Below are 20,765 nucleotides of genomic sequence, written 5' to 3' on the forward strand. Positions count from 1 at the left end.
ACTTGTCCCCGAGTCCAACCTATCACATTGATCAGCAATATAGGGAGGGCACCGACCATAACAAAAATTTTATTTTACCTTGTGAAACCTAAAAAAGGTGAAAAGTGTGTTACTACTGTGTGATGTGGGGCAAATGGTTAAAGATGTAGAGAGAAAAGTCACAAAAATTCCACGAGCTAGTGCAAAGGTGCAGGCTGCATCCAGGGAAATGAACCATGGAAATTATATTTAAAGATAACCTTAGTGGGGATAACTAGATGGGCAGACATTGGTGATCTCTTTTGACAGATTGCTGGTCGTCCAGCCCAGATAACACGGGGCAATCAGTTCTCCTAGCACTTGATGTATGCATGTTTGGGGCCATAAAATAAAACATTTATTATATTAGTGCAAACTCCCTAGGGGTGAAGCAATACAACCAATTCTATTTATTAGCAAAGTTTTAGGTGTGCTCCAACCCATTCTATTACCTCCTTCTGCTCTTCTATATCATGGGGATAGATTATTTAATCTGTATTTTTTGGCGGATTTTGCAACATATTCTGTGACATCAGGAAAAGGAATGAGGGAGACCAGGGGGATTAGGACAAGAATGCAAAAACCCACTAACTCACCAAATATATATACATATATATATTTATATATCAAAGTAATATTTATTAAAAACTATAGAGACTTCCAAGTACTTTTCTATTGTGAACCCCTTTATTGTCCTCCATATTTGAGATGTAGTGGTGCGTGGAAAGCCATATAACTATGAAATTTGCACAGGCTTCCCAAACAATATTTTAGTCCTAACCTATGTCGGCTCCAGAAATAGGTTTTGTCTTATGTGTGCTCTGTATTGCATGTATGCAAGATTTCTGGCATGTCATTGAGGAATTGAGAAGTGTGGGGATAAAAAGGCAGAAAGGACATCCACCCCCGGGTGTCCATACTTTGTCTTCCACTGGGTGCTAACTACTGAGGACATTTTTAAATGATGTGTTTGGTCTGGGCTGCTATCTTCCATCCACACAAATATCAGCATTACCAGGATATTTCTGAATTTAGAAAACATTTTTGTCTTGCTAAGGTATTTGGACAAGTCTAATCTATGGGTATAAATAAATAGATTTAGTTACAATTAATTTTGCACCTAAATCATAGTTATTGTCAACAATTTCTGGTAACTTCTAAGTTTTGGAGTGGTTTGGATGAACCGCTGGTCACTAGTTATCCCTTTTTATTGGTTATGGACAGCTGTGTGGTTACCATCAGTTTGGAAGCGATAACTGCTCCTGTCCCAACCACCCATGGAAATATCAGGCACTGCACAGGATTATTATTTCTATAGTAATGTCAGTACATGGCACCCCTTCACATGTAGAATATTTTGCAGAACACTATAAATAAAGACAACAGGCAAGTAACATCATACTTAATTTCTTTATTACTTCAATTTAAACAGAAATCAACAAGGAATGTATTCAAGTCTTAATCATTAGAGAACTATTTTTTAATGTTAAATTACAACTAACTACAAACCTCCCACACTTGGTGTTACAAAATCTGTACATTTACGACATAAAGTGTTCACTTTCATTACTTACAACCAACTCCAGCACATGAAAGCTGCTAATCTGCCCACACAGGTATCAGCACTGGGGTATTATCACAATATAATAGCTTTAGAGAGTCGGTCCACCCAAAAGTTATATTTTGCTCATAGATGATTTATAGAAAGCCTGGTAGCAAGCTAGTTTCATAAGGAAGAGACATTGATAGTGAGGTTCCTCTTAAGTGTTTTGCTCACCTTGGTGTTTTATGTATACCTTCACTGCATTCTATATTATATGAAATAGAAAATCTAACAGGGAAAACAAGTTTTTCTAGTAGTGGCTATGAAAGCAGAGCCTAGACACCGCAATATGGTTTATTACAATAGTATCTACTTTAAATTGATATCACATTTTGGGTGAACTGACATTTTATATGTACAGGCTTGGATTTTTTTTCTATAAGGCACCACTGAATCCTTTGTGAACTAGCACAGTAATTTCTATATGCAGTAATGCTGCCTTCTATATGGGATATTGTGCAATTGTTATTTCATGGCTATAATTGATAATATTGATTGCATTTTTGCAGGGTTTAAAATTATATAGGGCATCATACACATAACGGCTAAAGTGGGCACCTAGAATATTTTCCCCAGATATGCTACCTGGTTCTCTCATATTGGGGTTAAGAGATGTATTGCGGGGAATTACCATTTACAAGCTAACTGTATTAGCACAAGAGTCAGGTTTGGAGTTAATACTGCTGGGGATGTTTCCGGATTATACCTCTTCATCCTCAGTCTAGTTGCCCCTAGTAGCCAATTAGATTCACACTTTATCATCTACTGTCATTTTCTAGTTCAGATTTTATTCTGATGGGTAAACTTTAATTTATGTATTACAATAGCTGGAGATCAATCTAATAAACCCCTATGGTTGGTTATCGGCTTAGTATACATATAAATTACCAATACTCCAGAACAACCATTCTCATGTAGAATTCCATGAAACCCTATGATTCCTTCAGAGGTTGTTAGGGGTTCCTTCAGCTATGGCTAACCGCACTACTTGGCTGAGCTAGCGCTTCTACATTATTCGTTTTTTAGGGGACTATTAAGACATACTTGCTGAGCGATGGGTGTTACCGCAGGACTTCTGGCGGCTCACACTGCATCTGCACATTTTACATTACTAGAACTACTCATTGCTGTCGCCATTCATTCTCTATGGGGCTGCCTTTGGGGAAGCTACATGTAGGCAGTGGTTCCCTGGCACGAGGAAGCAGTAAATGCATCACAACCGCATAGCTAGTGTGAACATAGCCTGTCTGCAAGGGTGACATTCTTCCTACTGACTGTCAATGTGAAAGCATTTTCCCCTGAATGCTAATTAAATAGCTTTAGCAATGGTAGCAAAAATGGGGAATTGAGAAGAATTTCTCCAGTCGGTACTAAGCGTCAAGACACAGCAGAAATAAACACAATACGGGTTAATTACAATCTTTTAACACTGCTCATATCTATAACAAATTTTACAATTTTCAGTGGTAAATGTAAAACAATGGTGCGAAAACAACTTCCCACCAGTACAATAAATAAGAATTTATAAAGACAGGGAAACAACTTTACAGTGATGGCATTTGATATCCTTAAAATTTAGCAGCACCCCTTTCATTCAATATACCAAATACCATCAGAACCATTAGACTCCTTCCACAAACAGCCGTTTTACACATTGGTAAGTGAAGGAACAGCTTCTGATGTGACTGGAAGATCGCTCAAGCTTTGCAGAAATCTAAAGCTTCTGACAGCAGGGCTGGGGCTAAAGATTAATCACTTCTAACACTGTAAAGTTTAATTCATTGAAATATATTTTGACCATACTAAAGATACACTTGTATCTTCGGTAAAAATTGTCCTATAAAAAATGCCCTTTATCCCCGAGTACGGCCCACTTGGTAAAATATTGGCTTTCCTCTCGGTTTATGGGATGTTTATTTCACAGCACTTGCAAGGAAAGCATCCAAGTCAGCTTCCCATCTGCTCACATGCCACTAGGCCCCATTCATTTCTATGAATGAACCGTACTCCTCTGGATGGCTGGAGGCAACTATGAGTACAGATGAATCATAGAAATGAATTGAGAGTCAGTGTGTGAATGCAGAAGAGATAAAAGCCTGCTGGAACATTTTATAAGTGTGCAGGACTTGAGGGGTAAAATACAGGGATATTTAAAGAGCAATGTAGATGTTAGGTCCACTTTAAGGCATTCATTTTTAAAATTACATTTACAGTACCTCATTATTTCCCATTCGCTCTCACAACCCATTCCTTGCACAAACCATGACACTAAACCCAAGACATAAATAACATCTAACATTTTTTGGAACTGTAAATTAGTCATCTTTGAATAACGTAGGAAATAATAAAGCAGTCATTAGTGATGTAATCACCAAAGTGTTTCTTGGAAACGCAAGAAATAAACACAGATCTGCTGTACACAATAAAGATATTTGAAAGGTCATGGCCACGAAAAACTTATACTTCATTTCAGATGGACACTGATTGGTTGCATCATTCTTTGGCTTTTTATGCAAGGAAGCTTTAATGAAGTAATTAGCTTTAGGTGGTCATTATTTTTAGTCTAGAGGCTACATGAGTGTAATAACTTTATTTACAGAATTACCTAACAATTTTCCCATTAGCATCAAATCACTTTCAGTGTGCTGCAGATTAGATGGCTATACCAGAGGGTACATTTCGCAGTAGCAATAAGGCCAAAAAATGTAGGGCTGAAACACACTTTTTTTTAATTTGGTGTTTGCATAACCACAACACATGTTAAACGGCAAAGCAAAGCACTAAGGCCAATGAGCTCTGCCATACATGTGTTGCAGCATACCACAATGTAGGTAATGAACTACCATGTGTTGTACAATGTTCATTTTATGTTCTCGTCTTGAGTGTTGGCAACTCAGAATAACACAGTGCATAATATCGGAGTGTGAATGGGCCCTTAATATTCCCTGTACACCTGGCCTAACGTCTGCCATTGTATACCCAGCAGAGAACTTATAGCAAGTGTATTTGTGCTACACTCTCCATAAAACATATAAACAGTAGGAGGAAACTTGCAGAGCCTATGCCACTTTGAGGGAATCACAAATCTAGGGACATTATTTTAAGGTGCTTTGGCCTAAAAAGTCTTTAGGCCAATTACCACCTAGGCATTTCTGCAATGTGCCTACACGGTGTTGTAGCACCATGTGTTGTGACTGGCACACAAATGCACCGTACAGTACAAATCATGAACCATGTGCATTGTGACAGGGTTGTGTGCAGTTTCAGTTCCACTGTGGTGCATTGTTTCACCACTTATTGAAGTTTCATCACTTATTGTTCACACCCATGTAAAATATAATTGCACCGGAACCACAGCCAACAAAAGGCCTACTTAGGAATGACAGGGAGCACATTTACAACAGTTAAATCAAGAACAACTTGTATTCATAAATGGCGGTGACTTGCTATTTTTGTGTGTTAGAGGTTATGTTCTTACTTTTTGGTTTGGGAGCTTTTCCATAGCTGAACTTTACATGAGCAAAAAGTGGTATTTTGGTGTTATCATATTTCAGAGATTCATAGTGACAATTTACAGTTTAATGAATCATCCTTCCTTTCCCTCAGCACAAATGATAGAATTAATAAGCATTAAATGTACGTATTATATATAGATAATGTAGGTCATTATGTGTATTACAGGGAAATTGGAGAATTATCAGCAAGTCATATGGGTGGTTGTGATTTCAAGGGACAATGCCTCCCGTAGAAATTATGAATGGAGTTGCCATGCTGAGATAAAGATCTAAAAATCCTTCACTGTAAGCCTCTGATAGTGCCGTATTCTGCATTTACTGAAGAAACACTGGTATGGCAGTAGACTGCAGGAATCTTCTCTAGGGAATTTATGGAGCACATCCTCAACTGGACACCATTGTTCCTTAATATATTATTCTTTAAAATATATTGACAAGTACCTTAGTCCATTGCTTGACTCTCATAATGATCCCCTTTCCATTATGTTGGACTTGTCTAAAAATGTAGGAATTCATTACAACCACTTAGCAGCTATCCTTCACTGTTCAGACTTTCTGGTTACTCTGCTCTGCCTTGCTGTATAGTGACAAGTGAATCTGGTTCTGTAAGGCAGAATATCTATTGATTAAACACAGACACTATTACTGACTGTTACTTTACTATATCTGTATTACAATATATGACAGCTTCCAACAGGTAAAGCCGTATAGGAATGTTACCCATGTCGGCGTAGGATTGCCTGTGAATGTCAAACTCAGTAGTCTGTTGCAGACAGTACCAATGTCTACCTTCTGTAAAGCACAATTCTCTCCTCTTCATTTACTGGTTTACAAAGTTCTCAGTAGATGGACTGTACCGTTCATCTTCAGTTCTCTTCTTCTGGTTTGTGGCTTTGAAGTTCAGACAGTAACTCTGTGCCGGCCTCTCCAGCTTTTCTGGCAAATCGCAGCGCTCCCTGTGTGAACCCTAGAGAGCGCAGACTGCGTGCATAATCGGCAAACACTGAAGAGATCAGTTTATGTGCATGGGGGTTAAGGAAAATGCTAATTAGGTATATATATATATATATATATATATATATATATATATATATATATATATATATATAGTATACAGTAAATATTTATCCACAGGAGTTTATTAGAATGAAAGTAAGAATGTCCACCTGAAACTTTACCTTATAAATAAACACCCATGTCTCTAGCCTGAAACAAGAATGCAGATTAGCAGTCCAAACTTTACATTCTGCATACTTTTTCCAGACCACTGACACTACTGAAGATCCACAATTACAGTCTATGTATGCTATAGACGGCTCTACTGCTGCAAATGCTGTTTCTACACTACTGACTTCCCATGCTGAATGAGGTGCATACAGTATAAAAACACTGGAACATTTATTCTATGGCCATTACTAACCCCTCCTGAAAAGCATGGCTGTGAGCGAGTATGAGGAATTCTGAGTTGCCCCTATCAGCATGCTTGAGTCAAAGAACTAAAGGCTCCTGGATCAGCACAACAACTAGGCAACCAGTATTTTAGATTTGGCCAACAATGGTAATCTAAATATTTTTGTATAGGAACCAGTACAGAATATATATAATGGCTGCCTGACATTGCTGCCCTACTACTTCCGACACTGAATAGCTATGCAGATCAGGAGATTTCTATTCCTGACTTAATTTGCAGTGCATTTGTTTGGGGTTATCGAAGCCAGAAGCTGACAACTAGCATTTTAAGAAGGAAGTAGAAATAGTCAACCTCTCATAAAAAAAAAAAAAAAAAACTTCTATACAGCCTAAACGTTTTTCTTTTTTTAGTTTGTGATAGAATAGAAAGAGATTAAAACATTACAGTTCTCACCTCCTACTTTGTTGCTCTCTGTATCTGTCTGCCATTTGCAACCCCTATTTAATGTACAGCATTGCGTAATTTGTTGGTACTATATAAATCCTGTTAATAATAATAAAATGGCAGTTTTTTTGTCTAAAAGTTCACTTCCAGTCCTAGAAACCTAACAGGAAGTTAAAGGAAATCTCATCTTGGGCATTTGTCCCTGGAAAAGGGTGGCCCCATTGAAAAATTTACCTTGACCTCTTGGGCCAACATTAACATTTCCCTCAATACAATAGACTTAGAAATAGAGTAAGTGGGACTTACTTGGTCTCCAGTGGGGACAAAGACAGCGGTAGGAACTTAGTTAAAAGGATTTCATTACATTTCATAACACATAAAAGGATATTGGACTCATCAGTGATTTCAAATGCTGAGCAATGCAGACAGGCTTCCAGAAACAAGGCTGCACGATCAAAACACCTCATGCTGGGATACCAAGAAAAACAGAACACTATAGGTGAAATATGTCTAGAAAAATCAAACATCTCAAACAAGCCTTTGTGTAAGCAAAAAAATACATCCCGCCTTATTATTTGTGAGTGAAGGTTTACCTGTGTAACATTTCTATTACTTTCTTAAAACAGCCAAGAGAAAGGAGGACAAGGATTGCTTTATATTTCTGGTTAATATGTGGAGAACAGAGGTGGTCTACCCATCGTTTCATGACCTCCGCACATTCTTCTGGGTTGAGTCGAACCTAATGAAGAAAAATGACATACTATATAGATAAAAAACCAATCACATCTATTCTTTCATCTCCTATATGCATTCTAAAGAGGAACTGCTGGAATTTGGTTGCTTAGGAATCAGTCCTACCAAAGCACCTATAAAACCTTCCATCACAAGTAACAAACCACCTCGTCTCCTATGGTAATTTAAAATGATTTGCACCCACTCATGTGACTTTGCTTGCTACCACTAAGAGCGTCACTGTTAAGGCTGAGAAATGTAGGTATGTTTGTTCACTCCATGGGTGTTTGTAGACTTTATAAATAAATGTATAGGTTTTGGTACGGTCATTCATACACTTGCTTCAATAACAATACCAAGGTGTGTCAATGGAAAGAGTACATGGAGTTCAGATACGACGGCCTTAAAGCCTGTACATTATGTCTGCACAATTGCCCTTAACAATGCTTCTGTATATTGCAAAATCTATTAATTTTTAGCGCCTTTTACAATATTAAAAAATAACCCAATAGTATGGAGAAAGCCAGCAACACATAGTGTGGTCTTGTAACTGCTATAATGACAAGGAATACCAGAACCACTGGCTTTATCCATTTTAATAAGGAATAGTGATTAGAAAACCAGAAAGAGGCCTTAGTTGTATTTCTTTTGAGTAGGGCTTGCAGATTTACATATGTTTGCCTGTTCAATAGTGTATATTTCTTAACCAAGATCTGGTCCAAATCACATGCCAACTGCAAATTATCTATTAACCCATCCCTTCTTTTATTTTCAGTTTACAACTGCCTGCCATATGCTGTCCACCTTGCCGTTACAGCCCACTTCAATGTCTGTTTAAAAATTTAACTCAGTCTTTCCACTATATTTAGTGATAGACATTTTACATGAGCAATAACCTCAAGCTGAACAGCAAATAGAGTAGTGGATGTAAACTGGAAAATAAATAGGGCGTTGGCCAATTTTTACTTTGTAGATGACCAGTGATTTAGACTATATATCAGGCAGTAACAGTAAATAAAGCTTGGCCTTTCCAATAAATGAAGTGATAAATGGACTGTGTTTAGTAAACTTTTGCAGCGTATTATTATTTAAACTTTACACAAATTGTAGACATTGTTAATATTCAGTGGGTTGGACTTACACAAACCTATGGGCTTCCCTGCAACCTTGGGACACCGCTCATGGCCTGATGACCAGCTGTTTAGGCATGGCTTTGTGAAAACCATGACCATACAGTAACTGGTGGCACTGGACTGTTCAGATTCTTTACCATTCCTCTTATTCAGCATTTAAATGGCCTTTAGAGGTTTAACAGAAAAAATAAAATCATGGTTCAATGCCCTCCAGTTACAATTGTGCACAATGCAACTCAGCCATACTTTAGCAAAGCCATCAACCTCCAACCTAAAATTAAAACACAATTGATGTCTTAGGCTGGGTTGTAATATACAAAAGAATGGAGACCAGTTCTTTGGCGTTATTCTCCCATGTCTGGCTACACCATTAAAATTGGAAGGAGGTAAAAGGTACACCCTATTTCCTACTTTAAGCATATTTTTGGAACCTGAATGCTACTAACCTTTGCAAGCCATGCTGCATGGTTCCATTCATTGTATGTTTGTAGGTATCGGCAGGCATCAGCAGCCTTGTCTATGAGGCACAGAAGCTGCACTCCCTCTGTGTAAAGACAAAAATGTATTCATTTACTTTTAAAACACAAGTTTCAGGTGCATGCAAAATGTCACCTAGACAGGAAGTTAGGGAACTCTCACAAATGGGGACACAGGCGGCAAAAACCTGCCAAAAATTTTCACCCTTTGCAGTTGTATTATAAATAAAAGTATTTAAGTTGTTTTGTGCATGCCTGTTGAGGTAAAGTGCCTCTCTAGGCAAAACTTTTTTTGGGCTTGGATAAAATGGATTGGGGTAGATGCCTTGTCAAGTTTTTTAGCTGTCTATGTCACGTCAAAATATATTTATCATGACCAGTGTCACCAAGAAAGAAAGTGAGAGGGAAGTCAAAAACTTTAGAGTTGTCCCCAGAACTATCAAAGAATTTCACTCACATTGTTAGATTTGCTGTTGTCTCTAAGAAAGTGCAGGGAAAACATTACACAGACAGAAAAAAAACTTGCAGGTAAAAAACTTAAAAACAACAAAAATTGGACCATACCTATACTTAAACTTTTATTTTTGCTTTGACAACCATAACGTAAAAAAGGAACAGGAGAAAATTTTAAAACCTTTCAAGGAGTACACAGTAAAAGTTTTAGCACTTCCCTGTAAAACAGGCGGAATAATTTCAACAATTGATATTGCAAATATATAGTAAAGTCGGGTTATTTTTCAAGTTTCACTTTCACTTTATTCTAAATAGTATTGTGGATTAAACCTTCCCACCTGCTAGCTTTCCATTGGCGATCATATTGGTTGCCACAAGTTTGATGGTGCTCTGTGAAGGTCCAGAAGAAGTGACTGTAGTCACCAGACATGCCTTCAGTGAATCACAGTAATACTGGGGGTTGTCAGCACTGGTCTCTAGTAGCAGTTGTACAGCTCTGTCTGTCTGGAAAAAAAGAAAAGAAATAGATTCATAGTAAAAGTCACAACATTATATAGATACAAATTTTGTAAAAAGGACAGTGCAGACAGGCAGGAAGACTGCGAGGGGTTAATGATTAGGTAATGGCATGTGCAGCACGTGTAGTACGTGCAGCACGAGGGGAGGGGGAGGTAAAGAAGGAAAGGAAGAGGTACAGGGAAGGGTTGAAAGGAGGGGTTAATTGGTCAATGTTTATTGTGTGTAAATAAGGGGTAGTGAGGTTTGTATGTAAATTTGGGGAGGCAGGTGACCAAGATATGTCTTGCCACAGTCATGGTCAATTTGTTTTTGTTAGGCCATGTCATGTACAGTACTTTAAAGAAACCAGATGTCTCTGCTTGCTACGTGGTCACTGCTACTGGTTGCTGCAGGTTGTCCCAAACAATATACAACTGCCCATGTAATTTGTTATATTTCCTTATTGTTATAGAGCTAACATACACCTAATAATTATAATTGTAGTTATACACCTAATAATACACCAAAATAAAGTGATTTTGTATGTATTTTCAGAGATCTCGGCTCTTACCTGTCCTAGAAGTAGAAGCTGGTCTGCACATTTCCTGGTGTGTTCATAACTGGTGCGTTTCACCTCCTGAAGACAAATTCTATCGAGTTGGAATTTCTGCAGGTAAGGAAAGGATGTACAGAACATATACAAAGAAATAAATTAGTGGTTCAAAAGTATAGTGTATTGAGTATATTATATTTCAATGCTGGCAGTACCTTGGCCTCCACCAAACAAAAAAAAAATAAAATGCTCTCATTAATCATCAAAAAATACTGCATCATACTATTATTTACTTTTTATTTTTTAACTAATTTAATCCTATCCTGGTCAACCACCCCCCGATGTCATTTAGAGATATGCCATGGCAGATTACTAAATGAATGACCAGAGACAACAGATATCATTTCCAATGAGGGAGGAACGCAATAGTTTGCTTCCTGCTCATTCTTTCCCTCTCCTATATAGAACAGCAATGTGTACTCATAAAAGATCAGTTCCAGAGACTGAAATCTGACGCATATACATGGGGCTTTAGGCTATTGATTGTGTTGTTAGTTTAGGGATACCCATTTGGAACTGAATGAATCCGCACTAACTGTTACCTGTTCTATATCACAAGTCCAAACTTTTTAACTAACGATATCTGACCATAAAGAAATAAGACTGTTAAATGACTGCCTGCAATTGTATTGAGTAGGTCTTCCTCTGGGCTCAAACATCAGCACACATGTATCAGCAGCACACAGCACAATCACAGACTACTTACCTGGAAATAAGCATTCTCACATAGCAGGTCATAGCAAATGTCCAGGGCATCTGCTGGTTGTCTGGCATGAAGTGAATCCCTTTTATGAACTTGGAGATAGTAAGAAGCCACTGTCCAAAAATGAAGCTCAGATTCATCTCCATACAACCTACAGAAGAGATGGAGGTTTATTATACAATATCCACATTTACAGTTAAAAAGCAGACACTATGGCTCCTAACATCCCCTATCTATAAACCCCTATGTGTGCTCTCTAGACCATCTCCACTTCTTAGAAGACCTTGGCCTGTTTAGTATGTACAATGGACCCTTCAGATATAATTTAGAAGATTAGATTTAGTTTAAAAATATTCTGTTTTCACATAGACAAATATTGATTGTGGATATACAGCACCGATCACACATATGACTGAATATTTTTTTTTTACTTTCACTGCAATATTATGCTGATTGCAGATTTAAAAATACAATAACATTGTCCTGGTTAGAGTATAACAGTAACTGTATCATGATTTGTATTGCCAGATCACAGGAATAACTAAAGACTGGAATGTACCTTGCCACCAGTAGACACCGCTGGGTGAGTGTGAAATCTGGATCAAGAAGAAGGTCCTTCACATCACTGCAAAACATGGAATAAATAGTAAAGCCATCCTTGTATTACTTAGTTTACATTGTTTATTCAGGTTTCACATGATCCACCATACTACTGTATTGACTGACTAATTACAGTGTAAACATTGAAAGATTCACAGGTAATGCTGCAATTGTTGCTCTGGACTCCTGATGACAACAACAAACCCATTTAATTTCGTGGTATAGTGTTCAGTCATTGCAAAAGAATTAAACAAACATTCTTTAGGGTAAAATTCAGGCTTTTTTATTTATGATAAAATAAACTTCTGTTAAAGTTCTTATCACCACTGGTTGATTATGGTCTAGTTCACATTAAAAGATTCACTGACAATTTTGTACTCAACAGACTGAATGAATTGATTTTCCAATCAGTCAGTGGAAGTCCTAAAACATGGTACATACATATACAACATGCTGCCATTCCAATAAATTGTCTTCTTTTACAATGTCATTGCATTGCAATGTTTGACCACTCCATGTCCAATTGTGGACCAGAAAATATGTTGTGTATAATTGGGTGGCATTTTAATTCACTTCAGATCTGATCTGCTTTCCAAAGCAACCTATTTAATGTACAGCACTGTGTAATATGTTGGTGCTATATAAATCCTGTTTAATAATAATAATAATAAGCAATAAAAAACATTTAGAAATGAAAATGAGCCTGTGTACTGGGTCTCGGAGTTGTTATCCAGAATATCGACTCAGATTTAAAAGTTGATATTTTTACATGAAATGTGAATAAGTGTATGTAATCACAGACTTTGTTTGTAAATCATTAGCTATTTGATCTATGTATGGTATAGGAATATACTGTATAACATTAAAAAAATTATTTTTTACTTTTTAAAAAAAAATTCTGCCTATACAAGCCTGTCTATCCCTCCACTTGATCACATAATTATCTCTTCCAGGCTAGGCAACCTAAAATACTATTCTTGATGATTAATTAGTGGTATCCTACTAACTACCCATCCCCCTATTTAGGTTGTGAAGTTTGACTGTAACAGAATGACTCTGCCATTCACAAGCATTACACTAAACTTTAAATTGATTTTTCAGTTTCAGCATCCCGGTACCTGGTAGCAACTTTTTAGTAGAAGGGAGCTACTATTATTAATATTAAACAATGGCAGGCTAAATATCAGCCTAGGTTTTAGTGTTTGCACATACAATCTATTGGGTAGGTTGTAAGTGGACAAGATGGCCACAGTTGTGCTGACATTATACTGCAAATACCCATCACTCACTTGGTCAAAGAGTTTATCTGCTGCTGGATCAGGTTTGTCACATCTTCATGCTCAGGATAGATACTGCAATAAAAACACAATTATTAGTTAACTTTTATTTTGAACCCTAAAAGACAGACATAATTGATTCTGAAACTTCAAGTTATACATCTTTTTTCCTGCATTACTGAGCACTAAAATCCCTTGCTGCATTGGTGGTTATGCTCTCTGACAATGACCAATAATTAGATCTGGACAACATCACACATAGAAATGATTGTCTTGCACACACAGTACAACCAGAATGTCCAATTGTATAATAAGCTCTCAGTATTGCACCATCACTACCATATCTGAGCTCTTATTCCATGTTGTCAGTGTAATTCTAATGATTATTTTGGATAGATTGATAAATAATGCCCAGTGTACCATTACTCTATTCCCTAGATATTTAGATATAGATATATATTTTTGCATTACAAAGATTAGGCAAATATAAAACTTACACATCTGCAATGTCTAAGGAGTATTTCTGCTCCCAAGGCTGGTGAAGCAGGAAAGCTTTTAGAACCAGAGAGGCTCTTGGAAGCAGCATGTATGGGCACCACACAGGATCTGCAAAACATAAGTGCATAGTTATTCACTGTACTTTACATATTATTATATTTGACAAATCAAACTACAGACAGGTAAAGATAAAGCAGGGACACAGTAGGAATTATGCTATGTCCTCAGACTGACCTGCTGTCAAATAGACACATTACCCATAGCACTGATGCTGCTAACCTTGGTCTTCCTAGTTTAGTGCTGCAATGTTATTTCATGTTTTCATAGAAGAGGACATTTCAAACTGGCTCTTGAAAAGGCATATTGCAGTCACAAACGGGGTTAGTTATATGTATTTTCAAGTTCACCTATTTTGCAAACAATCCCATGAACAGTAGAACACTGGGTATAGGATTGTTTATTTTCTGAACTAAGTCAAACACTAATGCATGCACAAGGAACATGCTGATAGGAGGTGAATGATGACCAATCTGCTACTGCTCACTGACTGTCTAATCCAAACAAAACTGTCTGAGGATAGAGAGACATCAGCTCGTCAACCAGATAGTGTTGAGACTCCCTCTGCATCAGCAAATCTGAATGTGCACAGGCAGATTAGTATGATCATTTGAGCATGTTTTTTTGTACAAATTGCAATGAACTGACAAACAGAATAAAAAAAAAGAATAGGAATATTGTACTCGCCCGTAAAAAAATATTTTTTCAAAGTCTGCTGGAGGACTGAGCTTTCATTATGCAACCTAAGTTATACTGCCGCATACAGGAAAAATGCACACTAGCCACATTAACCCCCCTAGCGGTAATCCCGAGCGTGACTCGGGGTAGCTTTTACTTGCAAAAATCGGTAATCCCGAGTCACACTCGGGGTAACATTAATAGCCCCCCTTACCTTTGCCCCACGCTCCAGTGACGATCCGATGGTCCTGGTGTGATGCCCGGGCGCCGGTCCGTCGGGGGTGTGGCCGGGCGGGAAATTTAAAAGCAGATTACTCAGTAATCTGCTTTTAAATAGCACCCGGGTCCCGGCCACGCTGCTGCCCACATCTCCAGAGAGATGCTAAGCACAATGCAGGACTTCTGCATTGTGCTTCACATCTTACTGCAGATGCCAGCAGCAATAGCAAATTCCGGGGGTGGTCACCCCCGAAATTTGTCTATTATTTCATTATTTTTTAAAATTATTATTTATAATTATGTATTATATTATAATTTATTATAATATAATAAATATAATTATCATACCCGGGAGTTAATCCTAAGAATTACAGGCCCACAATATAAACAAAAACTTCTATGCAAAAAAAATGGGATCACTTTTTGCATCAAAAAACTGACAGAATTAGAACGCTAGGGGGGTTAAAAGAAATTAGAAATGAAAATCAGTCCAAAAAATTAGAAAAGAAAATCAGTCCAAGAAAAAGGTCAGGTAAGAAAGATGCAGTAGCATTTATTTAAACTATGAAAGTCCTTGCAAAAAAGGGGAAACCTCTTTGTAACATACAAGCAAAAAGTTATACGGAGGGGTACAGTTGTGTGACCACAGACACAGCAGACATAACAGAACCCGCATGTACTCGCTAGCCTGGTACAGTTGCTCACATGGTAAGACAAGTCTTCAATTAAGGGGATGGGGCAGACACAGCTACTGTGCTTGGAATAAACCCCCCCGTGTTGTACTGGCCTGTCAGTCCAGTGCTAGCTAAAACATATAAAGGTAATATCAATGCAGAAAGTGAACTAGCCAAACCTGCACTTATAGCCCAACTGAAAACACTTTTAAACATCTGACAATAATCTACCAACAGCTGTTAGATAGTATAACAATCTTCTAAATCAAGAACAGAATATAGTGTGCAGAAGGAAAAACCTCCATTCTTCTCAGGACACCAAGCAATTCTCAGCAGGAATGTTGTGGAAGGGTAAAGTGCCAATGTTTCTTTTTGGTATGAGCAGAGTTTGTTTCTCCTGTAGGTGGCAGTATAACCTTAGGTAGCTTATGGAGAGCTCCATGAACAAAAAGCAAAATCACTGAATAAGGACCAAAAGGTTCAACATTGTCCATCACCTAAAGCTAACCTAAGCGTGGATACACCATAGAGCTTCTTTTTTCCCTAATGTTAAACATCCTAAAATGAAAAGCCTTAAAGGTATGCATAATATTAACAGAGATTTTACATTACCTAGTAGTTCCTGTTCATCCATTCTGAAGCTAGAAGACTTCATAGACATCTCCAATACTCGGATGCACCCGTCATCACAAGCCAGAATGACCTTGTCTGATGAGCACCAGTCTACATCCAAGACTCGATAATTTACATTCCTCCCAGTACGAAGGCTGCTCACCATCTGAATCTAACAGACATTAAAATACAGCATTAGCTATAAAGGAGGGTTTACATATTTCATTTCTGGTCGCTGCCTGCAAAGAACTGTTGATACTGCAAGCATTGGCATTAAATTTGGTTGCTATAGGCAAAAAGACAGATTAGCATTCTCACTACTAAAGACCCCATATAGTGACCACAATGGCAACAACATCACATCATTGCATTTACCAGTGCAAATGTGGTCAAGGAATCCTACTACGTTTGTTTTTTATTAATGCAGTTTGTTTATGCAATATCTAAGTCTGTGGTGGTCAATATGCTTCAATTTATGTTTGCTATACAATAAAATGCACATTTATAGAAAGTTTGAGTTATCATTTCATGTGCTGGATTATGCATACTATGCCTTGCTTTAACAAAAAGTACTTGTCATAGCAAAAATACACAACACCAGGAATGCACAATTCTTAGAAGAAAAGAACAATGTGAACACAACAGTTACCTCCTTGGTATCCCAAACCTCAGCGCCATCACTATACAGCACAAATAACTTCTGGTTCCCTTTTCCTGGAGCAAATCGGATTTTCCGCACACAGTTTCTGTGTGTAGGGACTCCCCTAAAATGAATAATCACATAAAATGCTCACAGTTTAGCGCATATTACAATGTAAGAGAGCTATCACAGCATGCTTACAAAGGTCACTCATCCCATTAACCCACACAGAACATCACATTCAGTACCAGACAGCAATAAAAAGCCACTTACTGCTGATGAATTTTAATTAGAAATTAATCTGGGTGAACAGATGCATTACAGATCAATGGGTTTTTTATTCAGCTTTGCTGATAACACATTTGTAGATTTTAATCAGAGGCTTGTTCAACATAAAGCACCAAATTAAAACTACATACAATATTGTGCCTAAACAATTACCACGATGAATGCACTTCCAATAGTTTCATTCCTCCAGTTTTACAACTAGGATGACCACAAAGATGGTCTCTACTGCATCACAATGTGAATTAGGTAAAAACTTTAAAAAGAATAGCTTTTCATGCTAAATGGGTCCCCAATTTATGGGCACAAAGACCAGCTAAGGTAGAGAAGTGGCAATGCCATGTTGTATAAACTGCCACAACATACCTGTGCTGCCCTCAAGCCAAATTTAAAGTCGGCATAAAAGGTTATCCACAGACACAACTAAAAGACCCAAATACAGTTACCATGAGATGAACAAACCTCACAACACTGACTAAAAACTTTTCTATGTTAAATTCTTCTTGTTTTGCTTATATGTTACCCATCCCAGATACAAAAACTCAAAGAAAAAGTTTTCTGCAACAGCTGCAGCGCAGGTAATCCAGAAAAAAGTGCGCAGGACTAGACACGACCAAGTACTGAATGACAAGCACAGGCTTTTGTATCAGCAGTGAAAATGCTAAAAACCATCCCATACCAATGTGTAAGCTGGCACAGCCTACATGAGGGTGGTACCTCTCTAAATTCAGGAGCAGTTCAGTATTGTTGCTACCCCATCACAAGACGTTGCACACCGGCAGTATCAGTGAACGCTGAAGTGAGGGGAGGTCATAGATCTCATTAAAGGCCACTGGAAATTGACATTTCGGTGTTTAGTGAATACTTTCAGTTGTGTTATGCCTTAACTTCCACATTTTCCCAAATATCACACAGAAGAGGACAACACCAATGCTTTCAATGCTGAAAAAGTAACCTTTTGGTTAACAACTATGTATATATCCATATTACCTGGGATAGGCTAAGAATGCAGAACTAAGCATACACCAAATCATTCTAATCAACTGTAACCTCAAATAAACATTCTAGGAGATCAAACATCAAACATCTCATGTTTACAAATGTCTGTTTAGATGTTTACCAACATGCTTCTAAGTTGTGTTTAGAAAATACAGATCAGATTTAAGCTAGATACACACATGCAATGGGTTCTCATCTGATAACTGACTCAGGGCTGATATCAGACGAGAATCTTGCACGTGTACGAGGGCTTGCCGTCCATCGTCCGAGCAACTGTCCTGCCAGATCCCAGGAAGATGGAAGACAAATGTTTGTAAAAGGTAGTTAAAGCTGAGAGAGAGCTAGAGGCTGGAACTAGAGTCGCGCAACTTTGACTCGAGTCCGACTTAAATCACCTAATGAACGACTTGCAACTCGATTAGGGGTTTTCCCCAGCGACTTGCAACTCGACTCGTGACATGCTTTTTCTGCTGAGAGCTGAAGGGGGGAAGGGAGGATAGCAATGAGGCTTTTGTAACACAGCCCCCCCCCCCCTTCAGCTGTTAGTGGAGAAAACTTAGAATGCAAAAAAGGTGGGTAAGAAGGCAGTGAGTTTTCTGTAACATAACATCACCTTCAGTGTTACAAAAGCCTCACTGCCTTCCTCCCTTCAGCTGTCAAAGGAGAAAAACGTGGACTTAGAATGCAATCCTGTGCTTAAGAACAGGATCAGAGCTCTGTTTCTTATTTGGGGACAAATGAGGATAAATGAAGTGACTTGACTTGTGACTCGACTTGGAAGAACTTTTTGACTTGGGACTTGACTTAGGACTTGGTGTTAATGACTTGGGACTTGACTTGGACTTGAAGGGTGAATCATGAAAGATACTTTCCAATGACAATTATTGCTTGTGTGTACATAGCCTTACATATTGATAGCCCAGAGAACTGAATAATGCTTCTTACCTGGACATACGACCTTTCAGGTCCCAAAAATTTAGGTTTCCGTCAAGATCGCCCAACACCAAGATGTCTCCTTTCCAGGCAATGCATGAAACGCTCCCCATGCTGCCCTGCATAATACAGACAATTCTACTTAATTCAAAACTGCTGATAATCAATAAAATACATCAATATTCCCCAATAATCAAATATAATATATATGTAAGCATGCATGAGACACACATTCTAGAGGTACTGACCTTCCCTTTCCCATTCATACTGTATAGGTGGGGCGTACAGGTAGCAAATTAGGTTACTGAAATGTAACACTAAGCAGTATTTTGGATAATTCTTATCTTTTAATTCAATGCAGCCAATGAGCTAAAGTAAAGTGGCATCAGTCAGTTGCACTTTTTATATTTTCACCAAGACTTTATATGGGAAGGAGAGTTTCCTTTGGTTTTTAACCATTAATCCATCATTTTTAGGACTCAATGCCTAGTCAAGTATAATAGGAAAAATTTTAAAAAACTTTTTGTGCATAATAAATTACATGGGTATACATACAATACAAGTAAAGGATTTCACATTGCAAGCATCATGGCATCATTGCAATTGGCCGATGTTTCCCAATGGTGATGCATTTCATGGTGTTTATTAGACCATATTTTATTACCAAGTTAAATATATGTTAAATATGGATTTTTTTTTTTTTTTTTTACAAAAGTGTCTCTTTTGGGGAGAAAGAAAGATAAATGCATTGTCAAAAGTAATCCTAGTATCTTTCTGAGTGGTAAATAAAAAACACACTGAAGTGTTACATTTCCACAATACTTTACATGTGTCGAATGCATCAATTACCATAGAAAAATATATCTAATATCTTTAGATTATCGTTTGCTTTAGTAGTTTATGCTGGATAACACTAAGCTTCTTAAATATGCACAGCAAAAGTTTTCAATCATGATTAGCTTTATTAAAGCACACATAGAAGTTAGGGAAGTTTTCAGGTTCTTCTTTAGTCTGCTGTATTCCCATGAGCACCATTAGGCTGAATTCTCACACTTGGCTAATGTGCCGCTGACCCAACAGATACAACGTTAACACAATATACAGCAGTGATTACAGCACATCTATGCCATAAAACTGTCAATACCTGCTCAACAATGTATGATTCAGGAAGCTCTAAAGATGACATTACCGTCACAAGTAATCTCACCAATAGTCACATTATAGGGGGAGAAGCAGCAGACCAAAGAAAATGAGCTGTATATGGACAAGGACACCTAAGAATAGATTACTGACGACAGAAAAAAAGTGTTATTCCAGCCAAAACTTCCCATTTATATAAAACGAGGAAGGGCTAAAACCCCATCAGGTTATTTTTTGTTGTTTGCACCCCACTGGGGAGATTTCCCAACACTTTCTATCATAAGGATGCAACAGGAAATAAGAAACATCTCCAAAGCGTACAAAAAATTCATTCCAGAGAGCTGTCTCTATTTAAAGACTTTTTCTCATCTATTGCTTAGATGAAGGGTTGGATTCCCAATAGATTTCAGTCTTGACAATGTGAGTATATCCCTTCCCCACCCCAAAAAAAGTTTGCTTTATGTACACCTTTAGGGTGATTTAAGGATATGGTAATCACTGGCTGGCACCTACAACACCAATCTACAACAAACTCCATACGATTCATATACTTA

At 37.8% G+C, this 20,765-nt stretch overlaps 2 protein-coding genes across 2 annotated transcripts in view; one reads left to right on the top strand and one right to left on the bottom strand.

Annotated features, from left to right (window-relative positions):
- GABARAPL1 (GABA type A receptor associated protein like 1) overlaps positions 1-20,765 on the top strand; it is a 304,992-nt gene that overhangs the window by 10,173 nt on the left and 274,054 nt on the right. The window lies entirely within an intron of this gene.
- The window catches only part of WDR11 (WD repeat domain 11), a 58,853-nt gene continuing 39,502 nt past the window's right edge, over positions 1,415-20,765 (bottom strand). Inside the window, exons 15-27 of the mRNA XM_072424700.1 lie at positions 19,084-19,190; positions 16,864-16,978; positions 16,215-16,386; positions 13,974-14,082; positions 13,489-13,551; positions 12,159-12,224; positions 11,603-11,750; positions 10,855-10,950; positions 10,124-10,289; positions 9,303-9,400; positions 7,585-7,730; positions 7,377-7,459; positions 1,415-6,154 (exon numbers count right to left, since the gene is read on the bottom strand). Coding sequence (XP_072280801.1) covers positions 6,003-6,154; positions 7,377-7,459; positions 7,585-7,730; positions 9,303-9,400; positions 10,124-10,289; positions 10,855-10,950; positions 11,603-11,750; positions 12,159-12,224; positions 13,489-13,551; positions 13,974-14,082; positions 16,215-16,386; positions 16,864-16,978; positions 19,084-19,190 — 1,521 coding nt within the window. The 3' untranslated portion in view covers positions 1,415-6,002. The remainder of the gene's footprint in view (positions 6,155-7,376; positions 7,460-7,584; positions 7,731-9,302; positions 9,401-10,123; positions 10,290-10,854; positions 10,951-11,602; positions 11,751-12,158; positions 12,225-13,488; positions 13,552-13,973; positions 14,083-16,214; positions 16,387-16,863; positions 16,979-19,083; positions 19,191-20,765) is intronic.

This window comes from Pyxicephalus adspersus, chromosome 10 (assembly GCF_032062135.1).
Source record: "Pyxicephalus adspersus chromosome 10, UCB_Pads_2.0, whole genome shotgun sequence".
Classification (NCBI taxonomy): domain Eukaryota; kingdom Metazoa; phylum Chordata; class Amphibia; order Anura; family Pyxicephalidae; genus Pyxicephalus; species Pyxicephalus adspersus.